Here is a 25,344-nt window from a genome sequence, read left to right on the forward strand (position 1 = left end):
CCAGCAAGACCCAAGATTTTGGCCTCCACAGAAGCACGTTCACCATTTTTCAGATGAAAATGATCAGCAGAGTGGGTCTGACTCACTTCTCACGCTCAGGTACGTTAGTAGGAGCTCAGTGCAGAATCAGTGCGAGGATGCCAGTATTCTACATATGCATTGAAAGGTGGAGAGGATGCACTGTTGTAAATCTCTGTCTAAAACAAACGGTGCTTCATGAAAAGATGCCAGAGGGGCACTGGAAAGGCAACTGTCACTGGGTTAAATTTGTGGCATGGCTTATCTCTTCGGTGGCCCTCTGAAATTGAGGTTGGGGCCACACTCATCAGTCCGATCTTACTGCTCTCCGTGTTTTCTATTGTCCAGCTAAAATTGGAAATCTGGAGACTTTCCGCAGGAAACGTTAGGTGGCCTGGACAGGCTCTTCCGTGTCCTCTCCGATCCTGGTGGTTTGGCTGCTGTGCATGAGGCCACCTCTGGTATCGGGCCACCCTGCAATGGGGGCTCTCACTGCTGGGAAAGCAGCGACGTGGCCAGAAGGAGCTTTGGGAAGACTCATCCCTGGGACTGGGGGCCTCCGGTCAGCCCCAGCTCTCGTGCTGGATGCTGCCTGAGCTACGCTGGAGCTCTACTCATCCCTGTTAATCTCTCTGGTTGATCCCACCCTTGGGTCCCCGACTTGGCCCAAGAGGTGCCCTGTCCCCATGGCCATCCCCAGCCTGGCTCTGGTGGTCACCTCCGCTGCCCCACCGCTGCCCACGCCCGCCTGACTCTGCCCTGGCAATAGGTTTTTAGGGGTGATTGAAGGCAAACAGGATTAGGTTGAAACGCAGTGGATGAAAATCCAGATGAACTGGGTAAATCCAAAGGCTGAATGCTGGCTCCTAAGACCTGTAGTGTCTGCGTAAGGTGACAGCTATGGGGTCGTAAAATAAACTTACAGTCCCAGCAGCGAGATTTTGAAATGAGGGGGAATATTGGAGCATTTAAAATGATGTATTCATGGAGATTCATGTATTTCCACAGCTCTTTCCTACTAGCAATATATACATATATGTGCGTATATGTACATACACCTGGGTGGAAATGTTTATTTTGCTCATTGTTGTGAGCACCTCACTGGTCTTTTGTCTGTCACTGTATCTAGCAGAATGGGGTACTTAACAGTAATTGTTATTTTAATTAATATTAATCTGTACGATGCCTCTTACATTTAATGTTGGGCTTCTGTGACTCACTGGTACTGATATGTGATCTGCAGTTGCATAAATAGCCTGTGTAATATATGGCCTGTCATCTCTAATACATTTTGATGCATTTTTCTCTGTTTTGCTATTTTGGGATTATATCTGGTTTTACAGACAAATGGCCTAATTCTCAGTGCTTTGTCATTTGTTTGTATTTCATGCCAATTTTTTGCACAGATCTAAATTAAAGAAAGGAAAAAATATACTGCAGAACCTCAGTGTCTCATAATAAAAGGCTGAATCCAGCCCTCATAACTCTCATTTCAATCAGTCACAAAGGGAAAGGTTCAGACCATTCGTTTAAAAATATTTGTCTTTCTCTCCCTCCTGGTAATTTCCTAGTGATTTCTTACTGTCATGAGGAAATTTCTACTATATATATATATATATTTGCTCCAGTATACACAGACCCTTTTGTACAAGAGGTTGAAATCTATCGGTGTTTACCGATAACTGGTCAAGGCCAGTGTGTGTCCACCCTCTGAAGGGAACTTGGGAACTTCTGCCCTTGCACTATGATCACCTTTTAGTATAAGGAGCTTAGAGAGTCTATTCAGAAGTTATCTCAGAGGGACCAGAAAAGAAGATTAAACAGCTTTCAAGCTTCAGGAAAAGTGCCTCGTGTGGTGGGCCCAGGCTCAGCCTGTGGGGGATGTATGTAATAAATTATGTGGATAATTTTTGAATTGAAGTATTCAACAGAGCTATGTGGAATATGAGGAGCATTGTATGCTAATCAGAGTTTTTACCTGAGGGTTTAAACAGTTTTAGTCATACCTGGGAATTTTTTTTTTCTCCTTTTCCCCTACTAGCAATTGATTATGGATGTTGAGATTAGCTGTGTGTATGTGCGTGGGCACATTTGCAAGCATATATAGCATTTAAATATGTGCATGTATGTTTGTGCAAGAATTGCGATGCCATGGTGTACATTAAGAAAGGGTGGCCCTCAGGTTTAATTTGCCCCTTTAGAATCATGTGGTAGCTCCGTTCGTTTGATACTCTTTATATGCAGAATTTGTTCCCTCACACATTCCCCTTCACTACCATATTGGCAACTTGCAGTTCCCAACCCTGCTGTGAGAAAATACGTAGTGTGAGCCTGCTGGGCTTTTGCCACCGGGCTTCCTCAGTCCTCAATATCCCTCAGCCAGCCGCTGCTGGGATCTGGTCTGCCCTCTCTCGCCTCTGGGGGCTGAAAAATGATGACCTGAATCTTGGCTGGGATAAAGGGTAGGCTGTGTGGAGGATCAGCAGGCACTGGATATCACGTTCTGACAGGTATTTGTTGCGCTGTCATCACTGGATGCTAGTTAAAAACCCCAGTATGCCTTAAAATAATTCTTCCATTTTCAAAGCTGCTTCTTGATAGAGCTGATAAAACAAAAGTCTGCAATAAATTCATGTTTGTGTTGCAACATGACAATGAGAGCTGAACACAGTACTAAAGACTTTGCAACCCATGAGTCCTTCTAGAAAGTCTTTATGGAGAGGAGAATTTAGCCCCAAAAGTATCAACTGTGAAAACCAATTGGAATATGGCTGGGAATTCTGATGCATTCAATAAGTCGATAATGTATGGGTAACATGGCTGATAAATTCAATACATCGGGTACTTAGACACACACACACACACACACACACACACAGAGATTCTCACCATTTCTCTCAAGTGTGCACATACATGGTTCCCGTTCTGGCATATGTACACAGAAGCTTATGGCATATGTACACAGAAGCTTAATTTTTGCTAACTCTGGAAAATGCATGCATGTTGTTGAAGTAAGTCTTGCCAAATTAGACAGCATTGCTTTGGGAAAAATAAAATTTCCAGTTCAAACGTAGAATGGAAGGGCTCTCAAATGTTGCATTGCCCATCTCCCCAAGTCTGCATTCATCCAATAATGAGTCAACAAGTGCAGCTAGATGAAGGCTGAAAGTAAAACCAGCTGATGGAGATGATCTGCAGGGGTCACAAGGCCAGATAACAGACCCTGAGGCATTCAGCCAAGCACTCCTGTTAAGTACAGCCTTTAAAGATGAGTTCAAGAGCGTGGCTGCCTCAGGACCAAACTGTACAAGCAGCAGAGCTGCTGTTGGCATTTGCAGCAACAACAAGGAGATTATCAATAGTGTGCTCTGTAGGATCATCGCTGTTCACTCTGTCAAGGGTCAAGACGTGATACCGCACACTGAGGGACCCAGCACTAAATCCAGAGCGTGTGAGCAGAAACCTTCTGTGTCACTCCGTCTATCACCAGCCTGTTGCCATCAGCCTACTTTGCCGCTCACAGCTTCGTCGGGAAGGAAAAATCCTGTGAGGTGTTGGGTGGGGCTGAGCCTATTTCAGGTCATTTCTGTCTTCAGCTCAAATCACCTCTGCCGAGGGCCTCCCTTTCTGCTTCTTGCTTTTTTCTTTCAGAGAAAGAGCCCGAGTATCAGAGTATCAGAGCCCGAGTGTTTCTAAGACAGGATGGGAAGTGATATATTCCTGGACAATGTGAAATTTGTCCTGGTTCACAACAGATCAGTATTTTGATTAAGTCCAAAAAGACAGTTAAAATATACATAAAATATGAAGAGCAGCAGAGTTATGACTAGTTCTGAAGAGTTCATATTTAGGGAAATAGGAGAACAAAAATGGTTTGCTTTTGCATTAAGTGATAAATCCAATAACACTGGGAAGGGTGATTTAGTCTTATCTGTGTTCTCTTTCTTTTAAGCTGATTATGCATCATCTCTGGAGAAGACTGATGAAAACTTTCAGCTAAGATTCTGTAACGTCAATAAAACCATCCAGGAACAATTGTTTCAGAGTAAGCTCCCCATTTTCTAGAAAGCTCTCCGTTTAAATACGGATAGAAAAATGACTTTTTCAGAAGCATCGTGGGAAGGGCAAGCCAGTGAAACAGCCGTTCAAGACTCCACATTATGGCATGATTGGCCAATACAGATGCCTAAGTAAAAAAACCTAGAAAAATTTGTAATTCGCATATTAATAGTGGATGTTTCCATTTGCACTAAGCATACCCAATTTTAATGGCTTAGTAGGAAATGCCTATTCTTTTTTTAACTCACCAACTGCCTGGCATTTAGCATGAACAAATTCAGGCTATGCATCTTGGCCTATGAATATGACATCGCTTTAAGAGGTTTATTTGTGAGTCAAGCCTCTTGTTCAGATACACTCCCTGCTCCCCGGTAAAAGCATGACTACCATCAAGTTATGGCATTAGTCACCAAAAATCTCTTGCTTGGTTATGATGGGTTGCTCTGTTTTTTTCCAACACACTTTTAATCTTTAGATTTCTATGCTGTTTTTATCCAAACCTTTCTAAGAACTTCTCACTAAATGACTTCTGAGTGAAAGAGACATCTCTGCAGTACATTCCTTTACTTTTCTGCCAAAGTAAATCTAGATAAACTCCACAGAATTTGGTGAAATTGTTATGTCTTTAGGAAGGAATGGAGACTCAAAATCCAGGTAGTGACTGTAGTATATGGTATATTGCTGTATGATCCACTTTCATCTGGTGTAGGAATATACACATCGGTGTGTGATGCTCATGATATGTTTTGAATGTTGCAGCAGCTGAAATGGAATGAATTATAATAATTGACACACTTGGACTAGTGGTGCTAGCTTGCTCGCTTGCTATTTTTATTAACCAGTCTTTCCCTGTTTTTTCTCTTGCTAAGGGGAAGATTGATGCTTCCTTGGAAAAAAAAATTATGAACCTAGCCCAGTCTTTTTGTGTTGAATTATGCATGGAGCCACCGTAATTGCACGTATCAGTCAATGCCTGCAGAAAAATGCAAGGCTAGGCAAGTAATGGCTGTAGGTAAACACACATTTAGTCATACGATGGTTACGGTAACCGAGTGTGCATTGTGTATGCACAGTTGGATGAATGTTGTTATGACAGCTTTCACAGCTGAGTTCAGTGCAGTACTGCATACCACAAGAATATTGCTTTTCCTCTGGGATTGGCCAAAAAGGAAAACTGCCTTTCTATTTCGGCCTAATACTTTAAGATATATTTTGTCTCAGAGAATCATAGGCAACCAGAACCTTGAGAAGCTGCCCTTAGTCTGTCCCCTCCCAGACATATTTACACAATTCTTGACAAATGTTTACCCAGTTCTTCAAAATCTCCAGCATGAGAGGGTCCACAGCCTCCTGAATTACCACTGCAGTGACTTAGGAACTCTACTGTGAAAACAGTTTTCTCACTATTATCTAGCCCAAATCTTTCTTCCTGTGATTTGGGCCTATGGGACTTTCCCTAGGCACTATGACCATGGAGAACAGGTGAATTCACCCTCTTTGCAACAAAGCAAACTGCTAGTTAGCATGGCAGAAGTGGTGGGAAGCTCTGAAGTCAACAGAATAACACTCCTAACTTTAGAAGAAAAGTTTAAGGATTGCTAGCTAAGATGCTGCTTTGTAGGGAGATGGTGGTCCTTTTCAAGGGTCTTTAATCTTTTTGGATTTTAAATTGTCACTCTAGAAATGTAGCTGGTAAAAACACATAGATAGACCTTCTTCCTGCAAAGTGTGTGACTACACAACTCAAAGTCTTATCAGAGGCTTCCTGGATGCTGGCTCATATCCATTTTGAAAAACATTTCATATATATTTCATATATTTATGCTAAGGGACAGACAGAGAGAAGGATCGTTCCTTCACTGTAATAGCTTCTAGGGATTTCAGTTTAGCAATTCCCTTTGTGGGCACCAAATTTAGAAGCCTGGTGTGAGATATTCCTGGCTACATTTAGACTACTACTTGAGATAGGAGATGGAGGGCCATCACGCACAAACATCTCTCTGTCGAGGGGTGCTACGGCTGTTTAGTGCCTCTGATTTGTGAATCTAAAGCCTTTTAAAACATGCTCATTAGAAGATCGCTACAAGGTAAGAAGTGCCTGGCATAGCAGGATCAAAATCCCTGTTAGTAAATAGCTCTAAGACTGCAATAAGGGATCGCTGAATGCTTATATAGGATGGGTAAAAGTGTACCAAGAATGGGAGGAACAGATGCAAGGCTGTGGGCAAAGAGCCAAGAAGGACAAAATGTAAGAAGACATCTGTCCACAAAATCCCGTCATTCATGAAATGGGATGTATGGTTGTTCATGAAGTCTGTTCTCAAGGAGAAAGATTTTTAAAAATTTATTTCTGCTTGAGGCATTACGTTATGCTTTTCATACCCAGTGTGAATACAAATATCAGATGAAGGACATTTATGGTCATTCTTATTACTGAATACACTAGGAGGATGGGGGTTGCCTAATTTCATACTTGTGGTCTCCACTCATTCAGACAACTTTTGCAAATCCCACCCTCAAGTGATTTGTTGCATGCCATACGTCAAGTTGCTCACAGAGGTGGGAACAGCAGCCTTGCTCCCAGATGTGTTTCTTTAATCATCGGAGTGTATTTCTTCCCAGAGCAATGAGTTACCACTTCATATATTTGTTGCTACATGGAATATTAATATTGAAATCATGTCTGTCTCCTTAGGGGACTTGTATTTTATGGCAGCAATTCAATACTGTTCACTATTTGGAGTTAAAAGAAATACAAGAGTTGAAGATTTTAACGGCCTCTTCTAAAAACCAGGCAAAAAGCACAACAGAAATCACCTCCTCAGTTCAGAAAAAAACAGAAAGAAAAATATCGCTCATGATCACCAAAAACATGAATTATTACTCCTGATCACTGTTTTTTTTTAAAAACACCCAGGAAAAAGTGCCTTCTAATATATATAAAATGTTGTGATTTTCTGATAGGGTCCCAAAAGGGTTTTGAGATGTGTGCCCAAGGCCGACGCCACAGGGCACAGCGGAATAACCCTGCCTGATCTCAGGGGCAGAGCTGTGTGAGAAAAGGCTGCAGAAAACCTTGTTGGGGCAGGGACACCTCCACGGGCTCGAGCTGCATTTCAGCTCCAGCCCTCGCCCCTGGTCCCTGCCTGAGCTACGCTGCAGCTCTGCCCACGCCTGCCCAAGTCTTTCACCAATCCCTGACCCCCAGCTTGGCCTCGGAGCTTCTCCATCCCCATGGCTGTGGTCACAGTCCCCAGCCCGGCTCTGCTCGCCGCTTCTGGGGCAGTGGGGAGAGGTTCCTGCCCCAAACTGGCCAAACTGGGCCATGGGGAGAGGTTTCTGCCCCAAACTGCCCCGCTGCTGCCTGCCCTAGCAGCGCTGAGCCCCGACCCTTGCTCCCTATAGCTAAGGCATTGCTAGCGTGAAGAAGTATTCACAACATAAAAAAAGCTTGCAATTAATTTTATTCCCTTTTTCACTGTAAAATTAATCCTCAGTCAGAAAGCAAGAGAAAAAAACATATTTGTAACCATTAGTTTATTCACTGGCATAGCAGCAGTTCTGTGGGTCCGTGGTACGTTTAAGGCTTGATTTTGTAAATACTTACACACCTGCACATCATACAAGTGATCCAACTGCATGGATGTAAGAATATCTCTGTGTGTATATATATAAATGTATATGTGCGTATATCTATATGCCTATCTTTGCAGGAAGTGGACCTTGTTCCATAGAGAATATATTGCCTAAATGGTCCCAGGCTAATCTATGCAGATATTTTAAGCTCATTTTGCTTGATGGCAGATGGAGACAAACAGCTTATGACATTAATTTTCTTATTGGATCTCATTTGACAAAATCCCCAGTTACTTTAGTCTTGCATGAACGATTATTCTTTTGTAGATACGTGCCTAATAAGCTTAAATTCTGAAAATGAATATTTGCACTTACTAATATCAAGGGAGAGTTAAAATCAAACATGCTGCACAGTCTGCTGGGAAAGTCAGCAGTAAAGCAGTGTTTTCAATAATCAATAAGTCAACCAAGCAAATCTCTAGACTGTTGTTACAAGGGGATCTGTCATCACACAAAGTGAAGATTTGCCTGAGAAACCGCTAAGTAAATGCTTCTGCCACTTCGTAGTGTTTTTTGGTTGGGTTTTTTTGTTTGTTTGTTTTGTGAGCTGCAGATTAAAGTGCGGGCACGCACAGATTTGTTTTGCATTCCAAACAGAGACAGCGTCTGGACCAAAGCACTTGTATGTAGTCCTCACCAACTTGGGTTGGTTTAAGGATGGGAAGATACCCTGTATATTCCCTGTCTCAAACTCCTCTTGTACTGCTCCCTCTCTCTTTTCCTTGTGTCTTCTGCATTTTGCATCTCTCAGCATTAAAATACCAGGAAAAATTGACTTGATGCTTTTACAAGCTATCAAACAAATAAATGGTCTTATATCTCACTGATCTGTATCCACCTGTGACAATTAATACCTCCCAAAAGGGACTTCACTCCCCAATAAATGTCCAAATGCACAGCAAGAACATGAGCTATCTACTTGCAACAGCATCATCATTTTCTTACAAAATGTATCAGAAAACACTTACCGGAAAATAATAAAGTCTCAATATAATATGAAACTGAGCTTCACTGCTACAAACAAAATGTATTCTGTGCTGCACTGTTTTTTGCTTTTACGGCTGTGCTTGCTCATTTCCTAATTCTGTTTGAATACAAGCTTAAGGGTTGGGACCTAAAACCCTTGGTAGCTGGGTAACTGCCCCAAAGGGTCATGTTTGGAGGCTCAAACATGCATTTTATGGTTCCCTCCACTCCCCCCTCTATTGGCATTTATGTTCCTTTCTACTGCTGCTGAGATTTGCCTCCGTCTCGGAGGGAATATGAATGACTCATTGTTTATCGATAAAAAATCCTTTTCCATTCTGTAAATCATCTCTCTCTTTTTGGAAATCCTTGTCAGAAAATGTGTGAGGCGCTATGGTGAGAGAATGGGGATGCAGACAGGCTGCTAACACGAGGGTGCACTTCTTGGACACATCCGCAAAATGATCAGATGAACAGGGTGGACCCCAGTGGCAAACACAAACTCCAGGATGAAAACTGTATGTTTTATGCAGCTGGGCTGGACCTGCGAGTACTTGAAAACAGAGCTGCTTGTAGTTGTGATAAATACCGTACATAGGGCAGCAGTATAAGCACATAGCGTCTGTGGATATTGTGGCACAAAAGCAACAGATTCAAAGATGTAGGCAGTCTCTCCGCTCCCAGGGGATCGAGGGGATCCAGGTTTGGGCAGCAGCACCTCCATCGCTACCAGAGCCCATGGACACGTAGCAGTGTAATGCCTCTTGTGATGGTGCTGGCCTGAAATGTTTTTGCTTGAACTTGGAGCCTATCTTTTCCCCACTCATCATTCAGCCTTACCTGATGGCTTTGTAGTGCTGGCATTTATCTGTGTCTACTTGTTCTCCCTTTCCGTTCTGCTTTATCTAATCTTCGTACGGGAGATACAAGTCCTCCTTTCCATGACCTTTGCCGTTCCCTTGTCTTATACCCATTAACACCTAACTAGCCTCATCAGAAAAGGCTAATTCCTTTGTATTGGCAGGGCCAGGGCCTCATGAAATCAAAGGTGAAGCTCCCATTGACTTCAGCTGGAGCAACAGTGGCTCAGTTTAATCAAAGAACTTGAGGAGAAAAGCGAAACAGAAGGCAGAGACAGGAAGTTCAGCCTATGACAAACTCCAAGATGATCAAAAGCTTACAAAGAGCTCAAACCTTCCTAGATATTCATGCAGCATCCAGGACAACATGGCTACCCTCAGGACTGAAGCCTGTTGAAGCTACTGCCCACCTCAAAAAATACCGATCATCTAATTTTAACGCTTCCTTCAAACCGGGAGCGTGTGGGCACTGGGCTAGTTAGCCACCGGTTGTAATACCATTTTATTTTCAGTGACCAGTAGTCTTTGGTTGCTGTACGAATTTCCTTCTAAAGCCGTAATTTCTGAAATGTGTCACTTTTCATTAAGATGACAAACGCTGGCATTTGGCGGGATGTGGTATTGATTGCATCAGCTCCGCAACGATGGCTGGCAGCAGCAGAACAATGCGGGAGCTGGCCATGCCCGGCTGGGTCAGGCGGCTTCCCTGGGGTTTGTTTTCATCCTGCAGGATAGTTCTGACTTAGTGTGAATTAAATCACTTAAGAGGTAACATGCTGATTTGCTGAACTATCTATCAAGCAAACTGTTCAAAGCAGAGATAGGGCCAACTGACATAAATAAGAAGTGTACCAGTCTAAATGGCAGAGGTAATTCTCCACCTGTGAGACTTTTATTGACTACTGCTGCACGAGAGGGTTCAAGCGCTGAGCAGTTTCCACTGGATGAGTGAAACAGTTTGGGGTTCTTTTCGTGAGCACACGCTACGAGGAAACATCACATTTTACAGTCCCAACCTTTTCTCTCACTAGTGAATCTGGACATTATTTTTTAATTCCTCATTGTTCTTTTAAACATACTATAATATCAGGCCCTGATGAGGAATCCAAATGGCCAGTAATCCTCTGGTATACTGGTCCCTGCAAAAACTCTATGTTAGAGTCCACTATTTAATGGAGGAAATGAGAGATCACTTTTTATGGTCTTAAGATATTTAACACCATGAAAGACATGAGCAATTAGGCTGCCTTCTGCTCAGAACTCCTAGAATGGTCAAGGAAAAGAATAGTTGTGGCACCTCATATGAGGCCAGTAGCCAATTTCTTTCCTTGCCTAACTGTTTTTCATCCAACTTTCCCCTGCTGCTTCCTAATAAATGAGTGTAAGGGTTATATATATATATGTGTGTGTGTGTGTGCACGCGCATGCGTGTGTGTATATATGGGCTCGAAAGGCAGAAAACACTGCTAGAAAAATATCCATTACAGTTCTTAATTAACAAAATTGTTATTTTTAATAACAGTTTTCTGCAGTGCTGTAGAGGAGATTTCAGAAAATAAGTCCTTTTAGGGCAGATGTATCACCTTCCGGATTGAACTTCTAAATGGTATTTTTTACACTATTAAAAATAACTGGTCTTTGTCCTCATCTAACGAGAGTGAACTCCTATACAAAGCTCTTCAAGATCTATTTATGAGGAGTGCCACATAAGAAACTGATATTGATTTTTATTTATTAACTTTCTTTATGTATTTCTGGCAGTTACATCTCTTTTACTACCTTTAGATTGAATGACTAGGCCTCTTAATATACTGCTATAGGACTTGTTTTCCAAACATCTCTTACTTTTGTTGCTCTCTTCTGAATTTTTGTCATTTTCCTCCTTTTTCTTTTCTTTTAAAGCATGCAGTGCTCTGAGACTTAAAAAGGTCTTCTGTAGAATAAGGTAATTACCTTGCTTAGAAGAAGATCAACACGAAGTTTGAGAATGAAAATTTGAGGAAAATAAAATGTGAAGGCCACAAAAATATTCACAACTCTCAAACTGTGGATCTGCCCTTTACCAAACATTTAACTAATTCTTGTTGACTGATGATTTACTTCCCTATAAATTCCACTCGTGTTGTTACTGATTAAAATAGTATCAGTATGTGGAGGCAAACGCTAATGTTTTAAGCATCATAAACCACATCTAAGAATGGATGGAGAGAGCGATGTGCCTCTGTGGGAGAGCCCCTATGCCCTCCCAACATAGCCAGTAACTTTTCCTAGGAGGATTTTTTTGGCTTTTTCTCCCTTCCCTAAGTTTTGATGGCTGAGGCAGGTGACCATGGAGGTAGGTGGCACCCCGGGGAGCCCAGAGCCCTGGCACCGTCCCTAGCAGGAAAGACACTCACAGTGGGTGGCAGCGGGGAAGCAGCTCTGCGCTGTTCTGCAGCTGGAAACCCTTCAAAGTGGGGAGAGGACTCAGGAAGTGAACCAATTACAGGACAAAAAACCCCCTCGAAAACATGATCCCTAAGCTGTGATAACACTCAGTCACTCAATGTTATTCAAGGATGAAAAAAAGACGGGGAAAGGGCAGGGAAATTTGCTTTTGAGATATGTATTTAGTGAAAAATTTCAAACCAGCAAGACTTCTTTTCAACCTCTGAAATAGAAAAACTTTCTAAATATTTCATGGATCTCAGTCTCTGTTTAGCTAATTACTTGTTTAGAAAAGAAATCTGTGAATTCAGCAACTGGGAATACCCATATGAAAATATGGCCATATTGACTTTTGTGTTGTGTACCAGTCAGTGAACAGGCATTGCATAGCCATTTGCACCCCTTTCCCCTTAGGTCTCCCTAGGAACAAAAGCCAACGGTAAGGAGGCACAGACCTACTTCTCAGTTGATCTAGACTGGCTTTCCAGGGCCATACATGATGGGCCAGTGTCTGTATCCCAGTCTCAACACGGGTGTGCTCTCCACACGTGCTTGGGTCCCCAACCCTGTGCATCGCATTGCTGATGGAAACATTTGCATGGGCCAGCTGGTTTCAAAACTTCAAATATTGACTTTTTGCCACCTTAAATGTGTGTGAAATATTAATTCCAATGTTCTTTTTGTCCCTGCTTAAAAGCTATGCCCTGCTGACAAGCCCTGTGCAGGCTCTGCGTGGCACACTGACCAGCCTGGTGCTGAGAGTTGTTACAGCTGTGCTTTTCAAGAACGAGTTACCATTCCTAATTTGAGCAGAGATGGGCCCATGCTTAATTTCAGGCTGATTCCAGAGGCTTGGCTACCAAGCTGCAGTGAGACTGCTGTGCAAAGACAATAGTTTTCCATTGAAATAGGTCAGTTCTCCAACACGATCAGCAGCCTGCTTAATTCCCAGACATTGAGCTAATTGGATTGTCCAGATACAAGATACATCAATCTTCTGTATTCTTAGAAATAATTGTGGAATTACAACTTTCCCATAGATTTAGCAGTACTCTCCACCCCCTCTCTCCATTAAAAGAATTCAATTCTATTTCAGAAGATAACCTTGAGAGAATGAAGAAGGTATATGCTTTGCCTCTATCTTAATAAAAGTCTGATATGAAGGTTTAATTAAGAGAGAGAAAATAACCAGGAATGAGCACAGCATTTAAAGCAAAATAGACCTTGTATAAGTGAAGTAAGAATCACAAATGTGATTCAAAAGTTCCCCCTGCAGAGACAGAGAAGAGTTTCTCACTGAAGCTTGACATAAGATCTGCCATAGCTGTTTTCTATTTTCCAGCTGTGATGGCAATTCTTATCCACACTTTTTCCTTCTTCTGTCCTGGCTTACAAGGCTAAGAGAAATTTTTCCAGTTTGTGTCTTCTTCAGACATAGTGCATTTCCTTTATTTTCTTGTGGTGGTGTGTACTAAGGTTTTGCTGTTGGGTATTTTTTGTAAGAGTTTTAAACACCTGCCATTCTTGCTAGTCCATCTCATAGCCCTTTTGTTGCATTAGAGTAAGTGAAGGAGAAGCTGCTACATCTGCTGTGTTACCCTTCAATGTTCTGCGAGGGACACAAATATTTTCCGTAAACTGTCATAACAAAGCAAAAAGTGAAGGGAAGTAAAGAATGGAGAAACTTAAGTTGCCTAGTCTGACAATATCTGTCTTCTGTGATGACTTTGGAGTGCGCTTGTTTCTCTATGCATGCATGTATTAAACCTCTCCCACCCCGATAAGTTTAACTGTACAAATCTCTGGGAAAAAAAAAAAAAGTTTTAGTAAGTGTATTACACTCAAGGGATTTCAGAGCTCAGAAAGTGAAATCCAGCTATCTTGTTTATTCATAGATGCAGCCTTCCCTTGAGCTTCTCCAGTTTTGGCAGTATGGCTTACTGAAGGAGTCCTAGGAAACAATTCTGTCTCACTTCATGCGGCAGGTGCTACACTGAAAATACACTGCTTTTCATGGAGATGGTCTTGAAGGTGTACATATATAATTGTATGCTTAGTCAACCATTAGTTCTTCTTTCCAGAGTTTTAGATTCAGGCTTATAAAATCTCACGTTGTTACAATACATTTATACTTTAATTTGAGTCTAACAGCACTATAGTCACATCTTTATCTGTATGGCACTGAGGATAATGAGAAGCTATTATCGGGATTCCTACATGCTGCTACAATAATGCAAATATATTGTTTGGATTCCTAGATGTTGATACAATAGAAATAAATGCTAAAAAAAAATGTTTTAAATTTATCTTTGGCTGACAGACTAGTTTGAAAATGTGGTTGGCCACTGAAGGGGATGTTTTTCCCAAGCTAGATTTATCTGTTTTAAGGGAGAAGTTTTAAAAGCCAGCGAAGTATTCCCAGGATAATTTACACACAGCTGACTGAATAATTCATCATGAATAATGTATTTAGATTTTGCTTCTCTCTTCATAAGGAGATTAGGATATTCTCAGATACATTCATTATTCAAACTACTACTGGGTTTTCTCATCCCCTCCCCCAAGGCCTCGATTCTGTCACCTTTACTCAAGTTGAGTAACGTTTTCTGTGGGGAATCGTGCTGATTTTAATGGCAGTTCCTGCACAGCATGGTATGGGAGAGAGCATCTGGACGCAAGTGAATAGGTTACAAGCACTTGTGAATATTTGATGGTTGTACTTTGAAGCTCCTCCTGTATAGGATTGCTATGCAAATCCTAGGAGGTACTTTTGTTAGCTTTTGTAATTAACCATCACAACCCCAATTTATTAAACATACAATTCCAATTTTGATTGCAGCTGAGAGGCAAGCTAACATCTTGCTTTCCATGAGCAGTGGAGCTTAGCTTTGAACACTTTGCTGTTTACAGAAAGCGAACACAAAAGATCAAGAGTGAAGGCTAAAAGAAATGTGCTCGAGTGTGCAGTCATTCAGAATTTCTCTTGTTACTGGCATTGTTTCTGGAGACTGCCCACAGGCATTTTTTCAGCATTGAGAAAATGCCTTAATTACCTCTGTGCCTTCCTGTTCCTTGTAACTGCAGTTCTCGCTGGCAAATATTTGTAATATAGACCTGGCCTTCGACTGGGCAGATGAAGCTTCCTTCTCAACTTCCAGCAGCAGTGCCTAAAGGTAGAGCTACAAGTGTAGATCGGGGTACACCTCCACTGCAGTACACCCTCCCGGCTGCTCTGAGGCCACTAGTGCCACCCCGCTTTGCAGAAGAACCTTCAGCCTGGTGGCTCTGTAGGCTGGTGTTTCCCTCTCCCTGGCTAGTTGTGCTCCCGGGTCGCCTCCTGTTCCTCCCACCCAGCTAAGGCTTGAAATCCCCTCTCAGCAACCATGTTTTGGTTGACAGTTTTGTGTTTTATAGCTAACTGTGGTGGGCTGCACTGAATATTCTGTCTTTCCAAAAGAAAAGGATGACTTTTTCCTAAAAATCATACTGTCTCTCCCAACGATTGGGTCAGAAAATCTCTCTTTCAACACTCAGCCAAGATTTCTCATTCTTCCTGGGTCAAAACCAAGAGCTACCCCAGAGGGGAAGATTTGGGACTAAATATATTCAGTATTTTTACATAAAAATGTGAGATGTTTTATGTAAGAAGATTATCCAATATTTTATACACCTACCTTTTCTCTGTGTGGCGAAAATGAGCTACCTGAAATGTTTTGCCAATATGAAGTATAAAACCTGCGACAAAGCCTTTGGAACAAAGTGCCGTGCCTCCAACATGGGGATTGCAGTCTTCTGTATGATGGAGAAAGGGCACCTTGTCAATACACCTATTTGCAACAGATATGCTTGCAGTGTCTGCACTAGAAAGTGGTTGCCTGGTTCTATTAAAGTTCAAGCCAGCCTGAAGTTGGCAGGTTTAGAGTACTTTGAACCCGGTCCAACATTTAATTTGATGGACAGGGTTGGAATAAGGCAGTTTAGTCTGTGACAGTAAAACAAATACAAATAGTCTCCTGGCTCTCTGATGGTGTTTACAAGAGCATTAAAATGATTTCCCGCTAATGATACACAGTTGTAGGGATTGCAGCACTATATCATGAGGGTAATGCTGCTGCCACTGGGGTGTGGATCTAGAGAGATCCAAACCAAAATGCCAGCAGAGGAACTGGACAATGTACAATACCAGGAATGACAATCTAGCAAGACACAGTGAAAGTGTTGCTGCCGTACTCTTAAAAATGGTGAAGATAAATGCAGGCAGTGTGCCTTCACATTGGCTTTGCCTGATGCTTTAGTGATGTATTTGTTATTATTTACCTGGTATAGATAGACCTGGTTTTAAATGCATCTCCTCTTTGTGTGGTCTAAGGACCTTACTCCAAATCAGTTTCTCACTTCTTGTGCTAATTCATGTCATGCCTTCTGTATAAAAGACCTCTTAATAACACACATTTAGGTCCAGGAGGACATTACAGAGCAATTGCAGATTTACTAATTTAGGCTTGATGCTATAATTTATTTTTAAAGGAAGTTTGAAGCTTGCTTTTCTGTAACCACTATATTTTTCCTTAAATTAAAGGCAACAAAACAATGCTCAGGAAGTACTCATACATACATACATTTTGCATAAATACTGCCTCAGAAAGCAGAGAATTTTATATTTACCCTTTGGGCCTTTTCTCTGTTATAACGCAGGTTCTCGTGTGACAGCAGTGCCTTTTCTCCTTTCAAACACCAGCACTCATCTGGTTCAGTGGGAACACAGAAGCCTCCAGTTTCTTTTTGTTCAGGACAGAAGTTGTGTTAACCTTGCAAATGCAGTGAATGTCAAATCAGTAAAGTGCTGACTTGCCTAGCATCTGGCTTTTCAGCCTATTTATGCCATTGCTGTATGTTAAAGAGCACCGTAAACCACTTATGATTTGACCCATTCTGTGCAAACGAAGCAAAATCTACAGATAACACAAACCATAATTCCAGATGTCAGTAGGTTGCAGATCGCTCCCTTAGTATTTTTAATGAAAGATGAACAACAAAGACTCTTTTATCTCATTAATAATCTACATATTATTCATAGAACTGGGCCCTGCAAACTCATAAATATCAGTAGATGTTGCGATACTGGCCTTGCTGCGAGTGCTTTATGGGTTATAAATTACTTTAAATTATCATTAGACACAGGTTTCAGTGGAGCTGCACTGAAAAGCCCTCCCTCCCTCCTAGTTTTTAAAGGCATCACAAGGCTATACTGATGCTGAAAACTGGTTATCAGCTGTAAAATTGGAATTGATGTGTGACTTGGAAGTTCAGATTTCGCGATGTTTCCTCTTGTGCCTTGTGCAGGTATTTGGTGGTTTTCTTGTTTCGGATTTTTAGTGTGATTTTAGAGGTTTACTTTTCCCTGAAGACTGAATTTTTGTGAACCTTTGCAAACATGGTTGCTATGGAGGCTGTGGAGAGGAGGTATGGGGTGGGGGAGATATTTCAATAGCAGTTACTAGAGCTCGTTTGTGTACCTGATCCATTCACTTCCCAAAACAGCTGATTTGATCACTGATGTCCCTATGACAAACCAGCAAGGCAAGGATTAATCTATCACGTCATTAAAAATTGTTATAAAGTTAAGGCATTCATAGGGCTTAGAAGAAGATAAAAGTCAGATCGGCCAGGAATAGCAGATTTCAGAATTTAGGATTCCCTTTGTCTTTTCCTTCAGTGCTTTTGGGTTTGTAACGAGTGAGCTGAACGTAACTTTACTTAGGTTCATCACCGGGGGGGAAAAATGCTAACAACGGGCATGATTAGTCATACAGCCAGTGGAGTTACAGGAAATTTGGCAACCAAGCAAATAGGAAAAAAAGGTAAGGTTTTAACAGATGAATTTCTCTTTGTGCTAATCTAAAGCTTATTTACAGTGATATCACCCATCAAGAGACTATTTCCCCCCCTGCTTTTCTGTTAGGCAGACTGCCACGTGCCAGCACTTGGTGGCTTCACCGGGCTTTTCATGCTGTTCTAATCATTGTCCCTTGTGCACAAGAGAAGGCAGCCAACAGCCCATGACGACACCTGCTTTTTGGGGCCAGCAACAGAAATGAGAATTAACTCTGCAACAACTTGGATTTTGTTGTTTCAAAATCCCAACTTTGGATGCATTAATTAAATTTCCACTTGCAGAAAGAAAATGTCTGTTATTACCTAGGAGTGTAATTTTGGGTTATGTGCTTTCTCATTGCTTGTAATTGTCAGGATTAAGAACAGTTCCTGGAATCCAGCTCCTCTGTCTGGTTCAGTTTGTTCCCAGGTTTTACGCTGCACTAGGTTGCTGCAGCTTGTATTCCCCTTGTTCTCTTCCATTCCCATACATTAACTGATCACCAGGATTAATGTATTCCTGAAAGGTAAGGAGCAGAAGCCTGTCTCCTTAAAAGCAGGGGACAAACTCATAATAAATACATAAAAATAAACATAAATAGTTAGACCCAGCAGCAGATTGTGATGGCAGTAAAGAAGGGTTTGCTCGATGCTTTATGGAAATGAAAGCTCTGTCTTCTGCCTTCACTGCCATCATTATGAGAGCCCTGTTAATCTGCTCTTTGAACATGATTATCATTTCTATAAACATCAAATATGCTGCTTAAACTCTAAGTCCCCTCCCCCAGCTTAGTGTCATTGAAAGTAATTGCAATTAAAATAAAAGGCTGTCCAGGCAGCCACTGCAAGTGCAGATTCAGATAACAATAGAGCATAAGTTCAGCAGCTGGTGTGACACAGGGAGCAATACCATTTCCAACAGCCTTTCTCCACATCACTTGCTCTTCCCCTGGCACCTGGCTGGTGATGGAAGCTACATCATATGTGGCCATCCAGGGTGGAAAATGATTTCAAATAGGTCTTACAGGCCCCCATATCTTAGGGGACTTGACAGAGGTGATTGATCTGAAACTGGCAGAGGCTCAGTGCAGCAGTATAACATGGTACATGAATTATTGCAATATGGATTAAGTGCTATACACAGATATAAAATGACTGACTGACTGTAATTGTTCAGCTAGGAATGAAGTAACTAGAATGCTGTGTGCTAAGTTTCATCTCACTGTCTTAAATTATACATCCAAATAGCACAGAAGCAAACACAACATAATGGTAATACTATCCAATGGGTTATCCATCTCTGGGAACTTGCTGAACCTGATCATGGTAACGTCCAGCTGTCTTCTGCGGTAGCTAAAATTATTTTCTGATCCCAGGTAAGCTCCTGAGGGACTACTGGGAGCTTCTGACTTCTGTGAAGCAGAACATTTAGAAACTGTGAATGAAAGTTTTATGCTTGTAGACATTGCAGCTAGCCTTGGTCTTAGTTTGTAAGTGTCAGACCCAGTGCTCAGCTTCCCCAGGAGATCTTCATGCCTCGCTGACAGCAGAGAATGAGACTAATGCTGGTGTAACTGGCTGCCTCCCAGTTTCTGCTCCATGGCAAAGTGGAATCCTGCTGACATGGGTCTGCAGGAGCAATTCTTTGTCCCCATGAAAGCAAGCTAGTGTGAGGAACATGATGGAGAGGAAGGGACTTCAATGGAATAATTTAGCTGTCCAGGCCCGCTAGGCCAGCTTCTTAACATGATAAGAAAACGGATAACCTCTAGGATCTGACCACTTCTGGAATAAAAGCAGCTCAGAGCCTGAAGGAGGCAAAGTGAGGAATGAAATGACCTTTTCTTGACTTTTCCTACACCTTCACCTACCCTGGCAACAGCTAACAATTGGCAGCAGTTTTAATTACAGATTTAGCTTTGTATCTTTTTACGAATTGCTTAGCAGCTCTACAGATCATTTTGAACGAGGTTCTCTGTTATTTTACACCTGTGGTCTGGGATAGAGCTGATGGTAGAGATTGCACTGAGTAACTGAACAGCCTTTCCCTTTTGCCATCTTAGGGGTTTGCTCTGTGAACTGCTCTTTGTAGATAGATCATTCATTTGCGAGAAGAGACTATAGGAGTTTACTTTTCTCTGATGGTGTAGTTCCACTGTTAAGTGGCCAAAAATTTTTTACAAAAGCCTTTGTTTATGTAAAGAAGAGATACTCAGATATTATTTACCATAATTCAGGCCTGACATTCATCCTAACTACCCTGTTACTTGAAGGACCTGCCTTCACGGTAAGCAATACAAAATGTGATGGGCTGGCCTGTGACTGTCTTCAGAGGATGAAGGTTAAGACAATGTCATAGGTGTACAAGGGGAAATAGATTCTCATCGTACCTTCTCTTGGTAACTACCTGGTCCTTTCTTTGCTCCAGGAATAGTGCAACTACATGCTGTCCCTTCCCTTGGGCAGATGGCAATTTGGATGATAATCTTGCAGTGAGTCCCTCCTGCTTAGCTTGTTCACGCTGTAGATGGGAAGTATTTTCCATGTGCTTGTGCTGCGCCGATTTCTAAAGCTATGGAAAGAAAGGCTGTATCGAGGTGAACCGTTCAAATTTCATCTAAAAACTTAAAAATAGCACTGTGAGAATAAACCTGGAATAGCTCTCTGTCTACCGTGTACTTTCCCTAGCATTTCCTTTCACCCCGCAGCCCAGCCCATCACTCCCATGTGGTGTTACCATCGCCATCGCATATGTTAGTTACTGGATCAGTGCCATTGGTTTCTAGTGAAGTAGCACGCAGTTTTTGCATATAGCCCTTCTGATAAAATTCTGCATGGTTTCTTTACTGCAACTCAGTAAACTGAATCCTTCTTGTAGGAGAAAGATGAATAAGTGCATGAGATAAACGACTAAAATATCTAAATCTTGTGACGTTCTGCAGGTACCTTGATTAAAAATACTTCAGACTTGGTGCTTTTGTTGTATGTGAGCCCAAAATGGCAGGTACAAATCTATATCCCTGGGTAGATTTTATAAGGTCACCTGTCATCTGAACACCAGCCGCAAAAAAATTAGCATCTTAAAAAACTACCATTAATTCTTTTCATACCCCTCTTAATCTTCATTTTACTCCTGGCCTTATACTGTGAGTTCATGCAAGGTGACAAACAGGGACCTTAAAAATTCACCATTTCTCTGGCTTTTCATGAACACCTCAAGTTTCACGAACTTTACAAGAGTCATGGTCAAAAAGTTTTAGAAAAAATCCCCCAAGTGTCTTGTGTCCTTTGTATTCTTCAGAATTAAGCTATGTCAGGTATTTCTGCAAACGGACAGCACCCACTGCAATTTCACTGAACTAAGAGAAATCTTTGAGCTCTTTTTTTTCTTTTCCCTGTGCATTTTTTTACCCTGTGAAGAAACAACAACTGGTAGTAAATCACAAGAGAGAAGACAGGCAGTCTTATGTTCTGGAAAGATAATAGTGACAACAATATAAAAAGCTCCCCTTTTTGGCACAGTAACTTGAATGCTTGAAGAGGACGGGTTGCAATTGCCCCCAAGCTCAGTGAAAGACACTTCACTTTCTCAGGGGTACTTATTAAATTGAAGATTCATCTCTCACGCTGTATGTGAGAAAGGTGAAATAATTATGCAAAAAAGCGAGGGGAAAAGAATTACTGATAATTTATCAGCGCACATGCAACACATAGCATATGTCTTTCTCACTCACAAGAGAGCTTTTAGTCCTGCTGAAACAAGGGAAAGATATAAGAACTTGCCTTGCAGGTCAGTGTGTAGGGGGCCTGAAGATCTAACAGACTGAAAAATTCTACCTGTGGCATATCTTGACACAGAAACCCTGGAGCAAGCACACAGCACATGTATCGAGTTCCCTGTTCTTCGGCTGAAGGCTTTGATGTTTTATGACAGTTTTTAATGCTGATGAGGCAAAACAACCTCAGAGTGTGCAAAACCATAGCAACTGCTGCAGGAGGATATATCTTGGGACAAAATGTCCTTATCTCTTCTAATTTTACTGTATTTCTTCCCCTCCAAGCTAACGATGGTTGTCCTCTACAAGTAGGTTTTGTCTCGAGATAGGATTGGGTTGGAATTTCAGAAGAGACTAGAGCCCAGCGATATACAGGAGTGGGCACACATGCTGAAGTGATTTTGCTGGGATTTTGCTGAAGTGATTTTGCTGGGATAAAGGAGTGCCACCCAGTGTCTGTTGATTATTTATTGGATTAAAAGGTCTGTGGGGCAGAAACCACTATCGCCCAGACTCTGCTGGGTGCTCCCCAGTACTGTTGGCAGAAGGGCACGCGATAGGGATGCTTCCTTCTGGGCCCCCAGCACCGGGATGGTGGCCTATGCGGGGGCTACGCCAGTTTGTCTCTCTTGAACAAAAGCTGGAGCCAGGTCTTAGGGGTCCTTCTGATGAAAATTCTCTTGGAAACTGGTATGTTTCCGTGGAAACTTTCAGTTTAGCAGAGCTGGCCTTCCTGAGGGAGAAAAATACCTGCTCTGACATTTCCCAACTGCTTTAGTTGCAAGTGGTGCGAATGATGGTTTGTAAGTCATTATTGTCAGCAGGTCTTGATATATTAGATTGAATAAAAACATACACATTTCTTGCTTACTAACACCTTCAAAATATATACAGTCATTCCTCATTTTTGCTTTTTGAAGCAGGAAATATACAAAACAACTTCAAACTTCTCCTTGGGTGGAAAAAGTTAATTTCCAGTGTTTAAAAGTCATTGCAACAAAGATATAGTCAGAAATTGTCAAATTGATTTCTACTTTTATAATGAGACACTAGTTTACAGCCTGAGTACTACAGAATTCGTGAAATAAAGCAGTCCCACAAGGACCCAGACGGAGAGACCCATCCTTTCTGCTGCAAACCAGACGACTTTAGTCAAAGACAGCTGGGACTGGCACAAGGGGACCAGCAGTAAGGCGAGCGGGTGCTGGCAAGCCCAGCCAGCTGCACAGTCACTTTAATACAGAGCCTCTGTCAATTTCCTGGAATCCATTAGTTGTTAACTCCAAGGATAAGAGTTGTGTAGCTAAAGGGAACGGAGGCAGTTTTTGAGCGGCGTCCTAATTTCTCCTGCGATCTTTCCCAGACACCGGCGTGCCCTTACGCTACGGGCAGGAGAACCGCAGCCGAATTAGTCAATACAGTGCCACCGCTCTCTGTTGTCCGAAAGCCTCTATTACGGAACAAAGGAAATCCCTACGGAAGGCGAGGCCGTGTTATCCATTTTTTCTGGGTAAAATCCGCTCACCATTTTTCCACCTGCTTCGCAGAGTCCTGCATGGCAAAGCGTGGATGCAGCGGTCCCGTTCGGCTCCCCGTTGCGGCACAGGCCGCGGGGGCTGGCAGTTCCTTACCCAAATCACAATTACCCTTCTTCGAAACGGTCCCCGGCGTCATAAACGAGCAAAACCGGCAGAAACCTACCCAAAGACACCCCCCCACACCCCTCAACGCCTGACAGAAAAAGCTGCGTGTTAAATTTCCACACACACACACCCGCACCCCGGCCGCGGGAGCTGCGGGCACGGCCACCCCCGCGAACCCCTCACAGCCCTCCTCTCCGCCGCCGTCCCCACCGCCGCTCCATCCCTCGGCGGCTGCGGGGAGGGAGCGGGCCGGGCTGCCGCCCGCCGGGGGCCAGGCCGCGGCTGAGGAGACACCTGAGGCGGGGAGTGTGGGGGGGTTTCCCTGGCAACAGGTCGGCGCCCGCCGCGGCGGCCGGGGGAGCCGGGGGTTTCCCCGCTACGCGCCTCGCCGAGCCGTTGGCGGGCACCGGGAACGCCTCACCGGCCGGGGCAGGGTCAGGACCGGGGGCCGGCCGGGCCGCCGGGCAGCCCCCCCAACCCGGGGCCGGGCTCGCCGCTCTCTCACAGCAGGAGCTGGGGCGAGGCGGGAGCGGGCGAGGAACGGCCCCCGCCCGCGGCGGGAAGGTAAGGGCGTCCTTGCCGGTGGCCGGGGGCCGGGGCGATGGAGGGGAGCTGGGATAGCGCTCGGGGTCAGGTACAGGTACACGCCTCACCTGCCTGTGGCCCCAGGGCTGGCGGCTGGGCTGCAGCTCCTCAGCACCGTTTCGCCGGGGCTCACAGGATTTCCCCCCCTTCACTGCCCCTCTGCCAGCTCCGCCACATTGCTTTGCCCGACTGGGGCTTCTCCCCCCGCCAGCCTCCGCCACCCTGCTCTGCCTTCTCACACCTGGGTGGCTTTCTCCTCACACCTGGGTGGCTTTTTCCTCACACCTGGGCGGCTTTTTCCTCACACCTGGGCGGCTTTTTCCTCACGCCTGGGCGCTTTTTTCCTCACGCCTGGGCGGCTTTTTCCACCAGGCGCGTGCGCCCGCTGCCTTCCCGCCATTGCCCAGCCACCCGCCCCTGCCCGTGCCCTCGGAGCCCGCGTTGGTTTTGCGTGGGCCTGGCGAGGCGAGGCGTCGTCTGCCCTTTCCTCTGCTTCAGCCAGCAAAGGCTTGCCCGCTTCCCTCTTCGTTTCCTTCTCGTTCACATTTATCCTCAGCGAAGCCTCGCCGCTGCCTTTTCCCCTCATCGTCGACGCGGGAGAGCGCTCGGCGCCCTGCCCGCCGGGGCGCCAGGTCCGCGCGCTCCATCTTAGCACCCGCCAGGCTTTTCTGTCCCGTGTCCAGGGCACGTCCGCGTGGATGCCTGCCGGTTAATCTCGGCTTCTTCTGCTGGGCACAGACGCATCAGGTTGGGCACGGTTTTGCTCTAATGAGGCTATGTGGCTCCTGGACGGGAGCTGGCTCCCGCGTGGGCGGTGAGCTCATGTCTGTCTGCGCGTTCCCCCCGTAGACAGACGTGCCCGCGATCCAAAGCTCTGTTCCCTCGGCAGGTTGCGGGTTCCCTACCAGAGGAGATGCCTCGGTCACACCCCGGGATGCACGAGAGGAAACGGCCTCGCGGCGCCGGGCATCGCCTCCGATATTCGCTGCTGGCCGAGGTCAGACAGAGATGGGCAGTAGTACGGTAAGGCTTGCCATGTTGCGGCCAAGTAACTCCTTTCCTGCCGCTTTATTTTCTTCTTTCCCTGAATCTCAAACCTAAAGCACAGGGAAGGGCAAAAGAGAGCAATGGATGTCCTGGTACGTATTCTTTAAAAAACCCCCAAACACCTATAAAAAACCCCTAAACACATAAAAAACATATCTAAGAAAAGTTCTTTTAAAAAATTATCCCCACTTAAAATTTGCCTATTTGTTTTGTAACAGTAATGCTTCGGTAGTGCGTGCTGCTGAAGTTAAATGTCAAATAGTCTTCCCACAAAACAAGAAAATGGGGCTGATTGGTGACCTCAGGCACTAATATAACAATAGCAAATAGGCCACAGCATCACAGACAAAGATACAAATTGACCTTGCATGTCAATTAACAGAAGGCTTTATCCACAATTTTTTATTGAACGCAAGATCTCCAGACTCTGCTGTGTCCCTGCGTTTCCTTTGT

The 25,344-nt window shown here is 43.7% G+C and overlaps 1 protein-coding gene across 1 annotated transcript in view; it reads left to right on the forward strand.

Annotated features, from left to right (window-relative positions):
* The window catches only part of LOC115343559 (translation initiation factor IF-2-like), a 42,166-nt gene that overhangs the window by 8,343 nt on the left and 8,479 nt on the right, over positions 1 to 25,344 (forward strand). The window contains exons 2-4 of the mRNA XM_030019618.1: positions 22,980 to 23,098; positions 23,355 to 23,823; positions 24,734 to 24,867. Of these exons, the coding sequence (XP_029875478.1) occupies positions 22,980 to 23,098; positions 23,355 to 23,823; positions 24,734 to 24,867 (722 nt within the window). The remainder of the gene's footprint in view (positions 1 to 22,979; positions 23,099 to 23,354; positions 23,824 to 24,733; positions 24,868 to 25,344) is intronic.

Source organism: Aquila chrysaetos, chromosome 7 (assembly GCF_900496995.4).
Source record: "Aquila chrysaetos chrysaetos chromosome 7, bAquChr1.4, whole genome shotgun sequence".
Taxonomy (NCBI): Eukaryota; Metazoa; Chordata; class Aves; order Accipitriformes; family Accipitridae; genus Aquila; species Aquila chrysaetos.